The 18,489-nt window shown below is 39.7% G+C and overlaps 1 protein-coding gene across 2 annotated transcripts in view; it reads right to left on the reverse strand.

Annotated features, from left to right (window-relative positions):
* LOC115224795 overlaps window positions 1-18,067 on the reverse strand; it is a 24,907-nt gene extending 6,840 nt beyond the window's left edge. Inside the window, exons 1-2 of one of the 2 annotated variants that reach the window (XM_029795717.2) lie at window positions 17,832-18,067; window positions 4,985-5,098 (exon numbers count right to left, since the gene is read on the reverse strand). In XM_029795717.2, the coding sequence (XP_029651577.1) occupies window positions 4,985-5,098; window positions 17,832-17,902 (185 nt within the window). In that variant the 5' untranslated portion in view covers window positions 17,903-18,067. Of the gene's footprint in view, window positions 1-4,984; window positions 5,099-17,826 lie in introns of both variants that reach the window. The other variant, XM_029795716.2, reaches the window with a different exon arrangement.
* Between the last annotated feature and the right edge of the window lie 422 nt (window positions 18,068-18,489).

Below are 18,489 nucleotides of genomic sequence, written 5' to 3' on the forward strand. Positions count from 1 at the left end.
AGCCTATCATCATCATCATTTAACATCTGTTTTACATGCTGGCATGGGTTGGATAGCTTGATAAAATTTGGCCAGCTGAAGGGCTGTTCAGGCTCCATGTCTGTTTTGGCATGGTTTCTGTGGCTGCTGCTGCTGCTGCTGTTGTTGTTGTTGTTGTTGTTGTTAAGCAACAAGACGGGTAAGGGTGATTAGGTGATGGTCTAGGGATTAGGGGCAGGAGACCCCCAGACCTTGAAAAAAAAAAAAAAAAACTTTGGTCATCTTGTTGTAGTCGAGGACTCTTCGTTGACGCCCAACACCACTGGGAGGTGGCCCTCGAAGTCGCTGGAAATGGAGATCTCCAGGTCCAAATTCTCAGCCGGCTGCTGCTGCTGCTGCTGCTGGTGTGATGGTGGCAGTAGTGGTGATAGTTGGCAATGTTCAGGCTCCATGTCTGTTTTGGCATGGTTTCTGTGGCTGCTGCTGCTGCTGTTGTTGTTGTTGTTGTTGTTAAGCAACAAGACCGGTAAGACAGGTCCAAATTCTTAGCCGGCTGCTGCTGCTGCTGCTGCTGCTGGTGTGGTGGTGGCAGTAGTGGTGATAGTTGGCAATTGTGGTGGTGGTCACTGAATTTAGTTTTATTTTGATTGTTTTATTTTAGTTTCTACAAGTCAATACAACAAGGTTGATGTATTGAGGCAAAATATAGAATTAGAAAAGGGGGATTGCAATCAGAATTCCACTACAAAATATTTTAGTTCAATGCTTTCCAGATTTTGCCACCACAAATCCACCCCACCAACCAGTCCACAGTGATGGTACCATGATAAAACCCTAACCCTAGTAAACTCTGCCCCTCTGCCCCAATCTTCTGCTACTTAATTTCCTCCACCTTTTTTTTTATCCTTTTTGTTACCGTGATCAGGTAGTTATGATTGATTGATTGATTCTGGTTTCAGCTCATGAGCTGTGGCCATGCTGGGGCACCGCCATTTGTTATGTGGGTTTTTTCTTGATAATCTGATCTTTTATACATTTTGGGGGGTTTTTTTCTCATTTTTCAATGGTTTTTCTTTTTCATCTTTTTCTTCTTTTGATATTAAATTAGATAAAAAGAAAAAACTGTAAAATGGTTTGGCGAATGAGTAGAAAAAAATGTAGGGCCAACAGAACCCAACCTTTTCTGGTCTCAGTGCTTATGATAAAATGGTCCCAGTATGTTCCATACAATACTTGCTGAAAGGAAGGGCATCCATCAGTAAACAACAACATGAAAGTGAACAAACAATACCTAATCATCCAACCTATTTTAGGGGACCATAAACAGCACTGGATTAACCATTAAGCAAAATAAGAACATGCTTTAGGGCTTCAAGAGATGGAGGCACCACAGAGATGAAAATGGTTTATGGCACAAAAGAAATCATTTTAAATTTGCTAAATTAATATTTGTAATGCTTTTATCTCTACTAAGTATAGAAGCAGAAGTTTTACGTAAAATTAATTTGAACAATTGCAGCGTCGAAGGTGTTTATAAGCCATTTAAGAAACACACAAAAAAACCATTAGATTCACTTCGACATTTAAATTTAATTTGTCAAAATATTTTCGTCGCTTTGAGACCACAACCTGTTCACTGACAAATGTAATACTTATTTGTTCAGATGGTTTTGAATATTCATCATCGTCATTTACATCCTCATCTTCATCCTTGTATTATGTTTACTTTCCATGCTGCATCTCTCGTTATGCAAGTACATCTCCGTAATTTTAACAATATCATGAAAAACTTTGCAATTAAATTTTAAAAAAAAACAAAGAAGAAAATATTTCAAATATAAATAAAGTGGAAGTATACAAAAATAAACATTATTTTCCATTTTATTGTTAGTTTTGTTTCATTTTGGAAAATAAAAATGTATTTTATGGTTTATTATTGTTTACATTTTAGATTTTGAACCATTTACATATAACTTGAGGGCACCAAAACTTTTTAAGTGCTTAGGGCCTCTATGGGTCTGGATCCAGCCCTGACTGTACCAATGATTAAGAACTAACTTGGACAGTTATGACAATGCCAAGCCATGATTTCACATCTGGCTGCTATGCCAAGATGGAAAGTAAACATAATACAAGGATGAAGATGAGGATGTAAATGACGATAATGAATACTCTCTCTCTTTTACTCTTTTACTTGTTTCAGTCATTTGACTGCGGCCATGCTGGAGCACCGCCTTTAGTCGAGCAAATCGACCCCGGGACTTATTCTTTGTAAGCCCAGTACTTATTCTATCGGTCTCTTTTGCCGAACCGCTAAGCATCGGTTGTCAAGCAATGCTAGGGGGACAAACACAGACACACAGACACAAACACACATACACATACATACATATATATATACATATATACGACAGGCTTCTTTCAGTTTCTGTCTACCAAATCCACTCACAAGGCATTGGTCGGCCCGGGACTATAGCAGAAGACACTTGCCCAAGATGCCACACAGCGGGACTGAACCCGGAACCATGTGGTTGGTTAGCAAGCTACTTACCACACAGCCACTCCTGCGCCTAAGTACAAAAATTAAGTTAAAAATTTAACATTTAAACTGGCCATATCATGTTTTATATTCGAACCAACCAGATCCAGAATATCACACCTACCCTACAATAAAATTCTAAAAATAACAATCGCATCATCGAAATCTCGAAACTACAACTTAATAATTATTTCAACACGACATGAATAAATAAGCATAACCTTTGACAGAGTAATCAGAATGCTAAAGGGTTAAACCAGCCATATCCAGCTCAAATATTCTGCTGGTTTTTATGTCCAAATTGACCAGATCAAATAGGCGCAGGAGTGGCTGTGTGGTTAGTAGCTTGCTTACCAACCACATGGTTCCGGGTTCAGTCCCACTGCGTGGCACTTTGGGCAAGTGTCTTCTACTATAGCCTCGAGCCAACCAATGCCTTGTGAGTGGATTTGGTAGACGGAAACTGAAAAGAAGCCCATCGTATATATGTATATATATATATATATATACAATGTCTACCATATATATACAATGTCTTTTCAGTTTCCGCCTATATATATATATATATATATAATATATATATATATATATATATATGTATATATATGTATATATATGTATATATATGTATATATATATGCGTGTGTGTATATGTTTGTGTGTCTGTGTTTGTCCCCCTAGCATTGCTTGACAACCGATGCTGGTGTGTTTACGTCCCCGTCACTTAGCGGTTCGGCAAAAAGAGACCGATAGAATAAGTACTGGGCTTACAAAAGAATAAGTCCCGGGGTCGAGTTGCTCGATTAAAGGCGGTGCTCCAGCATGGCCGCAGTCAAATGACTGAAACAAGTAAAAGAGTAAAAGAGAGAGAGAGAGAGAGAGAGAGTAAAGAGAGATCTGGACTTTCACACCCACCCTGTAATGCCATTCTAAAAAAAAAAACAATCATATCATCAAACTCTCAAAGCTACAAGATAATGCATGATTTATTCAAAACCATCTGAACAAATAAGTATTACATTTCACAAAGTAATCTGACGGCTAAAGAGTTGGTCAATCACCATCAACACCATCTATGTTCCATGCTGGCATGGGTTAGATGATTTGGCAGAATTTCATAGGTATCATGCTTCATTGTCTACTTTGGCATACATTTTACAGTTGGATGCCCTTCTTAATGCTTTCCTCAACCATTTCATAGCATGTGTTAGGTACTTCTTTTTTTCATGGTACCAGCACTAGTGGGCACTATACAGCTTGTAAGGCTGAACCCAGAGGGCAAGAATTAGGCTGAGGATAGGAAAAGGGTTTGATGGTACCAGCACTAGTGGGCACTATACAGCTTGTAAGGCTGAACCCAGAGGGCAAGAATTAGGCTGAGGATGGGAAAGGGGTTTGATTCCTCACCACATGGTTCTAGGCTCAGTCTCACACCTTAGGCAAGTGTCTTCTACTATAACATTGAGTCAATCAAAGCTTTGCGAGTGGATTTGATGGATGGAAACTGAAGGAAACCTGTCGTGCGTGTGTGTCCCATCACCATTTGATAACCAATGTTGGTGTATTAACGTCTCCATATCTTAGCAGTTTAGCAAAAGAGGCCAATAGAATAAGTATCAGACTTAACAAAAAAATAAGTACATGGGTTGAGTCATTTCACTAAAAATTCATCACTAGAGTGCCCCAGCATGTCCACAGTCTAATGACTGAAACAAGTAAAAGATACAAGAAGAAACACTTCAGGAATTTGCACATCATCCATGCAGAAGACCATCCTAATCTTCTCTGTATCATTCCAACTAGCAGTATCGCCCGGCGTTGCTCGGGTTTGTTTTGACCCTTTAGAATTGGAATTTTTGAAAAGTAAAAATTTTGCATTATGTAAAAAGCACCCACTACACTCGCGGAGTGGTTGGCGTTAGGAAGGGCATCCAGCCATAGAAACTCTGCCAGATCAGACTGGAGCCTGGAGCAGCCCCTGGCTTCCCAGACCCCGGTCGAACCGTCCAACCCGTGCTAGCGTGGAAAACGGACGTTAAACGATGATGATGATGATGATGATGATGATGATGATGATGATGTAGCTTGTTATTCTCTTTAAGTGAACATTTTTCTGGTTGAAATACACCGAAAAATGGCGACACAGAAGTAAAAAAATCGTAAAAAATAGGGATTTTCATAGAAAAAAGCACCTTTTTGATGTAAATAATTTTTGGTGTTAACATGGTCCGATTTGAATTTTTTCTTCTACGGAAGGAAGAGTAAGCCTTCTTCTATCATACTCTCAATTTTGGTCAACTTATGCTGCAGGGTCTCGGAGATAGTGTTAGTTGTAGGCTACCAAACCTGCTATACACAGACAACTACAGCTTTATATAGAGAGAGATTTATACCAGCAAAGCAAGTAAATGTTTAATGAAATGAAGAAGGAAAAAGAACAATTACAAATAGAAGAGAATAACTTACGACTCACATCCTTCAGCCTCAACTTCACCATTAAGATGATCGGTACGATATTTGTCATATCTTGTTTGGATACTATTTATGCAAACCTTGGACTTTGTACATTTTGAATGATCTGTAACGAAAGGAAAACAAAATGTTTTTTCTTAAAAATGAACAGAATATGTTGCCATTGGCGATGGTGTTTGTTTGTTAAGCGAAGCGGTCTTTGTCCCTAGTGGGAGAAGTCTAAAACGTGATACTTTGCTATTCGTAAGACGCGCAGGAGAGGAAGCAGGTCAACCCTCGACACCGATGGATGGATGAATGCGCATCCAGGCTCAGGGGGTTGCATAGGAAGTCGGGGACAAGAGACAGGAAGAAAGAGTGAAAGAAAGTTGGAGCGAAAGAGTACAACAGGGGTTGCCAACACCCCCTGCCAGAGCCTCGTGGAGCTTTAGGTGTTTGCGCTCAATAAACACGCACAACGCCCAGTCTGGGAATTGAAACTGCGATCCTCTGACCACGAGTCCACTGCCCTAACCACTGAGCCATTGCACCTCCACTTTGCGATGGTGTTGAATACCCCGTCAGCAAGGCGTGGATGGTTTCACATGAACACATTATGTGGAGGATGAGCCAAGTCCAAACGTCTGCTTTTATAGGGTCTCTACAGCTAGATGCTCTACCTAATGCCAACCTCTTCACTGAACATAAGAGGTACTCTTTTTACATGGTATCAGCTCTTGATAACCTCACCATAACCACATAAGTTTCTTCATAATGTTTAGAAAAATGGGTGATTTTTCTACAACTATCTTTACTCTTTTACTCTTTTACTTGTTTCAGTCATTTGACTGCGGCCATGCTGGAGCACCGCCTTTAATCGAGCAACTCGACCTCAGGACTTATTCTTTTGTAAGCCCAGTACTTATTCTATCGGTCTCTTTTGCCGAACCGCTAAGTAACGGGGACATAAACACTAGGGGACAAACACAGACACACAAACACACACACGCATATATATATATATATACATATATATGACGGGCTTCTTTCCGTTTCCGTCTACCAAATCCACTCACAAGGCTTTGGTTGACCCGAGGCTATAGTAGAAGACACTTGCCCAAGGTGCCACGCAGTGGGACTGAACCCGGAACCATATGGTTGGTAGACAAGCTACTTACCACACAGCCACTCCTGTGCCTATCTTACACATTTTATCTTTTGTCTTTTACTTGTCTCAGTCATTAGACTGTGGCCATGCTGGGGCACCACCTTGAATTTTAAGGCGAATGAATCGACCCCCCCCCCAAGTACTTATTTTTTAAAAGCGTGGTACTTATTCTACTGGCCTCTTTTGCTGAACCGCTAAGTTACAGGGATGTAAACACACCAACACCTGTTATCAAGCAGTAGTGGGTGGGGACAAACACAGACACAAAAACACACATACACACACACACACACACACACACATATATATATATATATATACACACACACACACGACAGGCTTCTTTCAGTTTCTGACTACTAAATCCACTCACAAGTCTTTGGCTGGCCCTAGGCTACAGAAGACACTTACCCACTGAACCACACAGAGGGCCTGAATCAAAAATATGTGGTTGGGAAGCAAGCTTCTTACCACACAGCCACTAAAACAAAACTAGTGGGCCTACACTCATACATACTCACACAGTTACTTACAAAATGAAACTTGAAGCTTGTGGCATGTAAAAAGCACCAAACCAATCGTGGCCGTTGCCAGCCTCCTTTGGCACCTGTGCCGGTGGCACGTAAAAAGCACCATCCATACATGGTTAATGCCAGTACCGCCTTAACTGGCTTCCGTGCTGGTGGCATGTAAAAAGCACCAACCAATCGTGGCCGTTACCAGCCTCCTCTGGCACGTAAAAAGCACCATCCGTACATGGTTAATGCCAGTACCGCCTTAACTGGCTTCCGTGCTGGTGGCATGTAAAAAGCACCAACCAATCGTGGCAGTTGCCAGCCTCCTCTGGCACCTGTGCCGGTGGCACGTAAAAAGCACCATCCAATGGTTAATGCCAGTACATAATGGTAAGCCTGCCTTAACTGGCTTCCGTGCTGGTGGCATGTAAAAAGCACCAACCAATCGTGGCCGTTGCCAGCCTCTCTGGCACCTGTGCCGGTGGCAAATAAAAAGCACCATCCATACATGGTTAATGCCAGTACCACCTTAACTGGCTTCCATGCTGGTGGCATGTAAAAAGCACCAACCAATCGTGGAAGTTGCCAGCCTCCTCTGGCACCTGTGCCGGTGGCACGTAAAAAGCACCATCCATACATGGTTAATGCCAGTACCGCCTTAACTGGCTTCCGTGCTGGTGGCATGTAAAAAGCACCAACCAATCGTGGCCGTTGCCAGCCTCCTCCGGCACCTGTGCCGGTGGCACGTAGAAAGCACCATCCATACATGGTTAATGCCAGTACCGCCTTAACTGGCTTCCGTGCTGGTGGCATGTAAAAAGCACCAACCAATCGTGGCCGTTGCCAGCCTCCTCTGGCACCTGTGCCGGTGGCCGCAAAAAGCACCATTTGTACGTGGTTAATGCCAGCACCGCCTTAACTGGCTTCCGTGCTGGTGGCACGTAAAAAGCACCAACCAATTGTGGCCATTGCCAGCCTCCTCTGGCACCTGTGCCGGTGGCACGCAAAAAGCACCATTTGTACGTGGTTAATGCCAGCACCGCCTTAACTGGCTTCCGTGCTGGTGGCACGTAAAAAGCACCAACCAATTGTGGCTGTTGCCAGCCTCCTCTGGCACATAAAAAGCACCATCCATACGTGGTTAATGCCAGCACTGCCTAAACTGGCTTCCGTGCTGGTGGCACATAAAAAGCACCAACCGATTGTGGCCGTTGCCAGCCTCTCCTGGCACCTGTGCCAGTGGCGTGAATAAAGCACCCACTACACTCACGGGGTGGTTGGCGTTAGGAAGGGCATCCAGCTGTTGAAACACTGCCAGATCAGACTGGAACCTGGCGCAGCCTCCATGGCTTACCAGACCCCAATCGAACCGTCCAACCCATGCTAGCATGGAAAACGGACGTTAAACTTTGATGATGATGGTGATGATAATGTGATATGTGTGGGTATGTATGTAGTTCTACACTTAATCCAAGGGTTAATCTTATATACCATGTGGTTATCATTGGTGCACATGGTATTCCTAAAGGAGCATGTCCTACATAGTTGTGACCTGACGGAGCTCCCTGGCTTTTTAACTTTCTTAATGTTGAGTTTGGCCTCCCTTCAGAGCTTTCCTAAATCTACGGACGATGCCACACAAATATAAAATACAAAAAACAATAATGAAATACAAAAAAACAATAATGGTAAAAACAGGACGAAAACAGTGGGTGTCTTACGACATATATATATATATATATATATATATATATATATATATATATACGTATATAAGGAGAGTTTACAAAAAAAACAAAAGACAAAGACAGATGGTGTACAAAACAAACAGATGTATTAGCCAGTTAACAAACTGACTAGCTAGCTAGTTAACAAATTAACTGACCAGCTAGCTAGCTGGTTAACAAACTAACTGACTAGCAAGCTGGTTAACAAACTAACTAGATAACTAACAAGCTAGTTAACTTGCTAACTAGCTAGTTAACTAACTAGCTAACTAACCAACCAGCCAACCAATGAGGTAGGTAGATAGATAGATTTTTATGTGAGTGTGTCTTTATGTCTGTTTTTGGTTGGTTAGCAAGCTACTTACCACACACACACACACATTTTCATTGGGTCACTTTGACACAACAGAACATTGGCTACCAGAGCACACATAATTGCTTACGTTCAGTAGATATGTATCTATTTACAGAAATCATCTGATGTAAGCAACTAGGTCATATTATATTTTAAATGTTAGCTGGTGTACAAAAAAAAATAATAAATAAAACAAAGGCACCAGTGTGACTGCGTGGTTAGAAGTTTGCTTCCAACAACATGGCACCTTAGGTAAGTGTCTTCTACTATGGCCCCGGGCTAGCCAAAGCTTTGTTAGTGGATTGGTAGACAGAGACTGAAAGAAGCCCATCATATATATATATATATGTATATAAGGATTAGATTGTTATTTAAAATACCAATCATATCAAGTGGTTAGCATGGGAATAAAAACCTCTTAGGTAATAATTATTATTATAATTAAGGGTATCTAAAAGATACTACCATACTAGATATAGCAGCCAAAACTTGACTCTAAAACCACATTAAATGTTCATATAGCACCTGGTACTATATGAACATTTAATGTGATTTTAGAGTTAAGTTTTGGCTGCTATATCTAGCATATTAGTATCTTTTAGACACCCTTAATTATAATTATAGCTATATATATATATATATATGATAGAAGAAATAAGTACCAAATAAGTACCAAATAAGTACCAATAAGTACTAAAAATTCTTCAAGATGGTGCCCCAGCATGGCCACAATCTTATGACTGAAACAGATACAACATAAAAGATATATACATATAGGCGTGGAAGTGTGGTAAGAATTTGCGTCCCAATCGCATGGTTCCAGGTTCAGTCCCATTGCATGTCACTTTGGGCAAGTGTCTTCTACTGTAGTCTCAGGTCAACCAAAGCCTTGTGAGTTGATTTTTGTAGACGGAAACTGAAAGAAGCCCATTGTGTGTGTGTGTGTTCACCAATGCTTGACAACCAATGTTGGAGTGTTTACATCCACATAACTTAGTGGTTCGGCAGAAGAGGCTGATAGAATAAGTACTAAGCTTACCAGGAATAAGTTCTAGGGTCGATTTGTTAGGCAATGCCTCCAGCATGGCCACAATAAAATGACTGAATCAAGTAAAAGAATTTTATATATATATATATGTTTGTTTGTTCCTTCTCGAGCCATGCCTGGCTCATAAGGGCCGGTTTCCCAGTTTCCTTGGCGTATAGGTTCCCCACCTGTAGGGGACGCCGGTCCATCGCAGGTGAGCTGCAAGATGCAGGAGGAAAGAATGAGAGAAAGTTGTGGCAAAAGAGTCAGCAGAAGTTCACCATTACCTTCTGCCAGAGCCATGTGTTTTGCTCATAAACACACACATCGCCCGGTCTGAGATTCGAACCTGCGACCCCACAACCGCGAGTCCGCTGCTCTAACCACTAGGCCATATGCCTCCATATGTATATATATATATATATATATGTCCCAGGATATATATATATATAGGTTTTTTTCAAGTGCATTCAACATATCTCACCTCCAAAGATTTGGCTGCCATTTCTAACAGCCCTGCTACCACATAACAGCTATTTGTGATAAAGGATCCGAAATAACTGTTATATAGTATATATATATATATAACCTGTTGGCTCATGACCTTTTAATATATTTTTAAGAGGTCATGGGCCGACAGATTTTTGGGATCTGACAATATGACATAAATCTAAATCCTTTATGGACAGGTGGGGAGCAACAAGCTTTTGGGAACTGATGATACACCATGAAGCTAAACCCTAAAGTAATTCCATAAACCGGTCTTCCCCATGACCTGTTCGGTCACCAGGGAATCTGAGTTTCCCAGCAATGGAGTTTTGTTTTGTAAGGGTTTCTTTTCTTTTCCAGGGTTATTTCGCATGCTTTCAATGAATGTGACATCCATGTAAACGGCTCCTTTCCCCAGAAAAGGAAAGATTTGGGTTTTTCTTGCATGCCCTACTACCATGTAACAGTTATTTCGGATCCTTTATCACAAATAGCTGTTATGCGGTAGCAGGGCTGCTAGAAATAGCAGCCAAATCTTTGGAGGTGAGATATGTTGAATGCACTTGAAAAAAAGTCATTCTCACTTAAGAATATTTTTAAAAATATGCTATAATATTGTCTGTTTAAAGAAAGCTAGGATATAAATACTTTCTGTACAAACAACTTGTCAGTCTTAAGATAAGTACTTTCTGTGGTTATTGAGTTGTTTTCACTCTCATTTCTAGCAATACTGGTGCCAAACAGCACCCTCAGTCGCTTTAGTGACATCTGTCGATCGGTTGTAAACTGCAAATAAGCCACCTTTTACTCTGTGTGTGTGTGCGTGTGTGAGTGTTTGTGTGCGTGTGTATATACAGAGAGAGAGAGAGAGAGACCATACAAAAGCATCCACATTAATGTTTGTTTTTATGTCAAATTTATATACAAAAACAATTCAACATTCAGCTGGAGAATTTACTCAATACTTTTTAGCCGTGTACATTGTTTATTATAAAGAAGAAAGAGGAATGACAGAGATTTCGAAGATGTCGTCTGCTAACCTTCGTCATACAAATAAATAAATAAATAAATGAATAAATAAATAAATAAATAAAATAAATAAATAAATAAAATGCGTGGCATCTTGGGCAAGTGTCTTCTGCTATAGCCCCGGGCCGACCAATGCCTTGTGAGTGGATTTGGTAGACGGAAACTGAAAGAAGCCTGTCGTATATATGTATATATATATATGTATGTGTGTGTATGTGTTTGTGTGTCTGTGTTTGTCCCCCTAGCATTGCTTGACAACCGAGATAACACATATTCATTGAAAATTTCATTAAAAACTATCTATTTTTCTGAACACGTTACGATCATCCAAAGTCGTGTGGGTGAGTGCAGAAATCTCTAGTTATGTTCCAGTAATATACCAAAATTTCATGAAACGCGTTTGAAATTCGAGGGATGGGGGGGGGGCTTTTTTTTTTTTCCTAACCAAAATAAAAGATTTGCAGCATATTAGGAGGTCAGGGTACTTGATTCCACGCAAAAAAAAAAAAAAGTTTTTTGGGAGTTTTTTTCTTAGTGAAAATCGTACAGAAATTTACCGAAATTAACTCTTTGTGAATGTTAAAACATACGTAGTATCGAATAGCTGTTGTGCTTGCCAGAAAAGAGAAAGATAAAAACATGACAGAAAAAAACAGATTACTAATTAGATTGTGACGCAGAAATACGTAGTTGTAACGTAAATGGATACACCCTGTTGGCATTAAAAGCCTAACAGCCATATTCAGAAAAACCCAAATTGCTGAAACGTATATTCAAGAGAAAGTGAAAGTCAGGAATAAAATTCACATATGGGAAGCTCAACTTCGCTTATAGGACCCAGGTGTAATTTTTTCGAGGCAATTTTTTTACAAAAAAAAAGGAGCATCTAACAAATACGGTGTATATGTATGTGTGTGTGTGTACATACCTTTTATTAAGTGGAGGCGCAATGGCCCAGTGGTTAGGGCAGCGGACTCGCGGTCATAGGATCGCGGTTTCGATTCCCAGACCGGGCGTTGTGAGTGTTTATTGAACGAAAACACCTAAAGCTTCACGAGGTTCCGGCAGGGATGGTGGTGATCCCTGCTGTACTCTTTCACTACAACTTTCTCTCACTCTTACTTCCTGTTACTGTTGTACCTGTATTTCAAAGGGCCGGCCTTGTCACTCTCTGTGTCACGCTGAATATCCCCGAGAACTACGTTAAGGGTGCACGTGTCTGTGGAGTGCTCAGTCACTTACACGTTAATTCCACGAGCAAGCTGTTCCGTTGATCGTATCAGCTGGGACCCTCATCGTCGTAACCGACGGAGTACTCCTATCTACCTTTTATTAAAGCTGCAAAATTATCACAGAACTATAGTTTCACGTTCCAGTTCATAGGACAGATAAATACTGAATCAAAATCGTAATTGTACATATAATATAATGTTATGGCAGTTCTGCGATAGTTTTGCAGCTTTAACAAAAAATATGTTACTCTACCTTCGGTATTCGAGTACTGTTTTGCACCTATGTGCTTACCTGTGCATATACATTCGTTCTTTATTCGTGTAATACTGTCCGGAAATCTTTTGTAATACATCTGTGGCCTCATTAGAACGGACTAAACAGAGCAGGTGCTCAGACGAGGACGGAAAGTGTCGCTGAAGAGGTCACAGATGTGTGACGAAAGATTTTCGGACAACGGACATGAGTTAAAATAAGAACAATAATAAACAAGTGAAGAACGAATATACAGTGCGTGTGTTTATTTGCTAAAAAAAAAAAAGAAAAAGACCATCCCGAAATACACTAATATCTGTTTCAACAGTTTCACATCAGGAATCTTGCAACATAAATTCATAAACGTATGTACGTACAAATACGAAAAAAAATTACAGTTTTTGATTAGCTAGTTAATTTCCGACTCTATCCTACAGGGTTACCGAATACTTTTTTTTTTTTATTTAAGCGTCGTCGTCGTTGTGGAAGTTGTTGTTCAAGATTGAAAACATGAATGAGGTTAATGTATAACCGCATATAACCTTCACACCTTTCTTATATTTTGGAATTTCCAGAAAATTTTTGAGAATTGTTCTACATACGAGAATTCATACGATTAAGAAAATACGAATTGCTTTCAATTTTTTCAACCCCTTCCCGCCGCCGCCGCCGCCGCAAAAAATCCTAACAGTTCCACTCTTCGAATTTTTTTTTTTTCCTCTTTTATTCAGAGTTTAAAATACGGACGGGCGATCTTTCGTCTCTAGTAGACCTTTCCGTCGATTTCCGTAAAAAACTTCTTTTTTTTTTTTTTACATATGGGCTTGCGGTCTCCCACACCCCATCAAACACACACACACACACACACACATGTACATCAATGCTTGCCATGCACGGTAACTTCAAAAGAACTTCCCTCGTCATACAATCGCTTTCTCTTAGTCTCTTTCGCTCTCATTACTTCAAAAGTTCCCGCAAGCCCATATGTAAAAAAAAAAAAATGTTTTTTACGGAAATCGACGGAAAGGTCTACTAGAGACGAAAGATTGCCTACGGACGGTCCCTTGGGTGCATCCTCATTTCATTAAATGTTTTATGGGGAGAGAAATCTGGGAAGGCATAAATGTCAGCGTGACAAAAGAAACGAGAAAGTTAGTTAATCACGTAAATTTCATATCAGGCTGACAAAAGAAACGGGGACGGTATCACGTGTCAGGAGATATGCTAGAAACAACAGCTGTGTTTTATTTACTTTGTTTAAAAAATTATTTACTTTGTGTTTTTGTGTTTTATTTACTTTACTCTTTTACTCTTTTACTTGTTTCAGTCATTTGACTGCGGCCATGCCGGAGCACCGCCTTTAATCGAGCAACTCGACCCCGGGACTTATTCTTTTTCGTAAGCCCAGTACTTATTCTATCGGTCTCTCTTTTGCCGAACCGCTAAGTGACGGGGACGTAAACACACCAGCATCGGTTGTCAAGCAATGCTAGGGGGACAAATACACACACACAAACACATACACATATATATATGCGAGCTGGCAGAAACGTTAGCACGTCGGGCGAAATGCGTAGCCGTATTTCGTCTGCCGTTAAGTGTTCTGGGTTCAAATTCCGCCGAGGTCGACTTTGCCTTTCATCCTTTCGGGGTCGATAAATTAAGTACCAGTTACGCACTGGGGTCGATGTAATCGACTTAATCCCTTTGTCTGTCCTTGTTTGTCCCCTCTATGTTTAGCCCCTTGTGGGTAGTAAAGAAATATATATATATATATATATATATATATATATATATACATATATACGACAGGCTTCTTTCAGTTTCCGTCTACCAAATCCACTCACAAGGCATTGGTCGACCCAGGGCTATAGCAGAAGACACTTGCCCAAGATGCCACGCAGTGGGACTGAACCCGGAACCATGTGGTTGGTAAACAAGCTACTTACCACACAGTCACTCCTGCGCCATATTTGTTTTAAAAAATTATTTACTTTGTGTAAAAAAATGTTTATTTTGTGTTTTATTTACTTTGATAGGTAGTCGTTGTAGGATCGACTAGTCACGACTAGCTAGCGCAGATGCGTGACTACGCGAGTGCGCGCACTGGGACCACTCTTCTTAAGTAGTACCAACTTTTTTTTTTTTTTTGCACAATCGTATGAATTTCCCGTGTGTTGGACACAAATTCGCAAAAATTTGTCTGAAAATTCCCAAGAGAGATTATATAAGAATGATAAAACCCGAGTTCCGCCAATTTAAAAGTTAAAATGGGGATATTTAAAATATATAGGATCCGCTTTCACTTTGTAGTCAAAAAACAGTCAGGTGTCAGCAAATGTTCGCGGGCCAAAATAACCGTTGAAATAAATGCTTAAATGAAGGTTATTTATTAAAAAAAAAAAGGTTTTATGTGCGGTACTGTAGGTTCTAAGTTCAAATTCCACCGAAATGAACTTCGCGTTTTCTTTTTATCGCGGGTAGAGGGGGGGAGCACAAAATATAGAACGGAATTCTTCTTTTAAGCACCCTATATAACGCCACATAAATTTTTTTTTTATTTTTGTGCATTTCCAGAAAATTTTTGCAAATTTGTATTCTTCACACCTTGGGCAAGTGTCTTCTACTATTGCCTCGGGCCGACCAAAGCCTTGTGAGTGGATTTGGTAGACGGAAACTGAAAGAAGCCCGTCGTATATATGTATATATATATATATATATATATATATACATGTATATATATGTGTCTGTTTATGTGTTTGTCCCTCCCCCCCCCAACATCGCTTTTTATGCGTTGAAATCCCGTCAAGGTCCGATTTGCCTTTCATCTTTTGGGGGAACAAGAAGTACTGGGGGTCGATAGCGTCAACTAACCACTTCTCTTTAAATCTGCTAGCCTTGTGTCTAAATCAGAAACCTTCAACGACGGCAAGCTGGCGGGATTGTTAGCGCATCAGAAAATTTTCACCTGTTAGTTTTCACTTGTTGCGGCCATGCTGAAGAAATAATAATCTCATACTTATTATTTTACTGGTTCATTTTTGCCGAACCGTTATATTACAGGGACGTAACACAACCAACGCCGGTATCTTTTTTCTTCACAAATGTAAATAAATAAATATATATATATATATATATATATTATATATATATATATATATATATATATATATATGTATGTGTGTGTGTGTGTGTGTGTGTGTGTGTTAGTGTGTCTGTGTTTGTCCCCCTAGCATTGCTTGACAACCGATGCTGGTGTGTTTATGTCCCCGTCACTTAACGGTTCGGCAAAAGAGACCGATAGAATAAGTACTGGGCTTACAAAGAATAAGTCCTGGGGGTTGATTTGCTCGACTAAAGGCGGTGCTCCAGCATGGCCGCAGTTAACTGACTGAAACAAGTAAAAGAGTAAAAGAGTAAACCCAATCTGTTTCTTAAAGGAGGGACATATTCATTATGCACAGAATGTTATTTACCTAAACGGACGTCAGCGATTGGTTAAAATTGCCGAAATACTCGAAATCAAAGACTAAATATCTTACAACCTATAGAATTTTCTCAATAAAGCCAAGAGAAAATGATGTTTTATAAACACATTCTACCAGTATACGAAGTTTAAAACTTTTTAGTTACCTAGAAATTAAGTTACAAAGTGCCGTTCAAAAGGAAAAGATCCCCAGTTTGTAAATAAAAATAATTTATTTACTTAGTTTAAAAAATTATTTACTTTGTTCGAAAAATATTATTTAATTTTCTTTGGTATGTATTCAGCCTTGAAATACAAACATACGCGCAAGTCGTTGTAGGATCGACTACTTACGACTAGCTAGCTATTTTTCTTTACTACCCACAAGGGGATAAACACAGAGAGGACAAACAAGAACAGACAAACGGATTAAGTCGATTATATCGACTCCGAAAGGATAAAAGGCAAAGTCGACCTCGGCGGAATTTGAACTCAGAATGTAACAGCAGGCGAAATACGACTACGCATTTCACCCGACGTGCTAACGTTTCTGCCAGCTCGCCGCCTAGCGCGGATGCGCGAGTGCGCGCAGCGGGACCCCTGTTCATAGAAGTACCATAGGCAAAGTTTCATGCGAAACATCGCCGTACCATAAAATATACTATAAAGCAGTATTTACATCAATTTCTTTAGTTTTCGATAAATCACAGGCTGGTTCATAAAATATTAGTTACACTCTACGCATGGAATCTCATACTGCGTATAAAAATTCTAATGTGCTGCTTTACGTCTAAAATACACATGTACAACCGTAATTTAGTTTTAATGAATCTCAGTAATTTAAGTACATGACGTCATAAGTGGGTGACTGTGTTTCATCTACCCTTGAGGGACATCTTTCGCATTAAGATCACGCAGTGAAAGTTAGATAATTGGCATTAAACTTCAATGAAATAAAAGTTTAATTTATTTGTGAAATGACGAAAAGATCGAACTGATTTATTCTGAAAGATTCCAGTGATTTGTTACGGAATAAAAACTGATTTATCCGAATATGAAAGATATTTAGTTTGGGGAACATTTTAATGTGCAGGAATACAACAATCAGATTAAAATGTTTATTTAATACTTTTAAACAAAGACTTAATCGTTTCATTTACACAGCAGAACACGACTGTTTTTGTATATTCCCGGTTTTTGTTTTGTGTGGTGCGTGTGTTTATGTGTTCTTTTCGCAAAGTCGAAATTTGCGCTGCTTAAAACATACAGAAGCGAAGAAATTGCGGTTTTTTTGGCACATGAATATAATTTTGGTTAAATTCCGACTCTATAATTTAGGGTTACCAAATATGTAACTACGCATCTAAAGGAAACCGTCGAAATAGTAGCACCTGCTCGATAAACAAATAAAAGTTGGGCGGTGAAAAAATGTTTTAGCAGACTTTGTGGTTAATGCTTGTATTATTTTATTCTTTTACAGATCCCAGTCATATGAGTACGGCCATGCTGGAGGTACAAACGGAACAAGGACTGTCAAACGCAGTTGATAGTTAGATAGGTAGACAGACAGACAGATATGTGTATAAATGTATTTACCTTCTTCTTCTCCATGAACCGAAGTCACTGCCACATAACAGAAGAGCAAGCTGGAGATTACGAGAAGGACCTTCATGATAACGTGTTAAGTTGGTCTGTGGTGGAAATGCAATTGAATTAATATCTATATTTTTTATATCCTGTTATAGTTTTCTTTGTACGGAAAGTTTCATTTTCGTCATTCGTATATTGTTTTGTTTGTTCTGCGTAAGTGAAAAAAAAGCTGTATAGAAAAGTGGTCAGGGAGAAATGGTAAGAGAAAGAAACTGAAACAGAGAGGGGGTGTATATGTGTATATGTGTGTATGAGAGAAAGCGGGAGTTATTGAGTAGAAAATACAGTGATAGTGTATGATGAAAGTATGTTAAAGGGAAAGAGAGAATAAGTCAGAGAGAGAGAGAGAGAGACGGATAATAAGAAAAGCGTGTGAAAGAAAGTTTGACAAAATTAATGGGAGAAAAAAGGTAGGGCAGAACAGAAAGAAATAGGGAGATTTAACGATAGAGAGAAGAAAGAAGACGGAAAGGGTAAAAGGTAGAACGAAAGGAAGGGAAACAGAGAGGTCAACAAGAGTGAAATGGTGTTGGTGATTACGATGGCGGCGGTGACAGTAGTGATGAAGGTGATGGTAGTGGCGGTGATGGTGAAGGTGGTAATTTCTTA

The sequence above is a fragment of the Octopus sinensis genome, linkage group LG26, assembly GCF_006345805.1.
Source record: "Octopus sinensis linkage group LG26, ASM634580v1, whole genome shotgun sequence".
Lineage (NCBI taxonomy): Eukaryota > Metazoa > Mollusca > Cephalopoda > Octopoda > Octopodidae > Octopus > Octopus sinensis.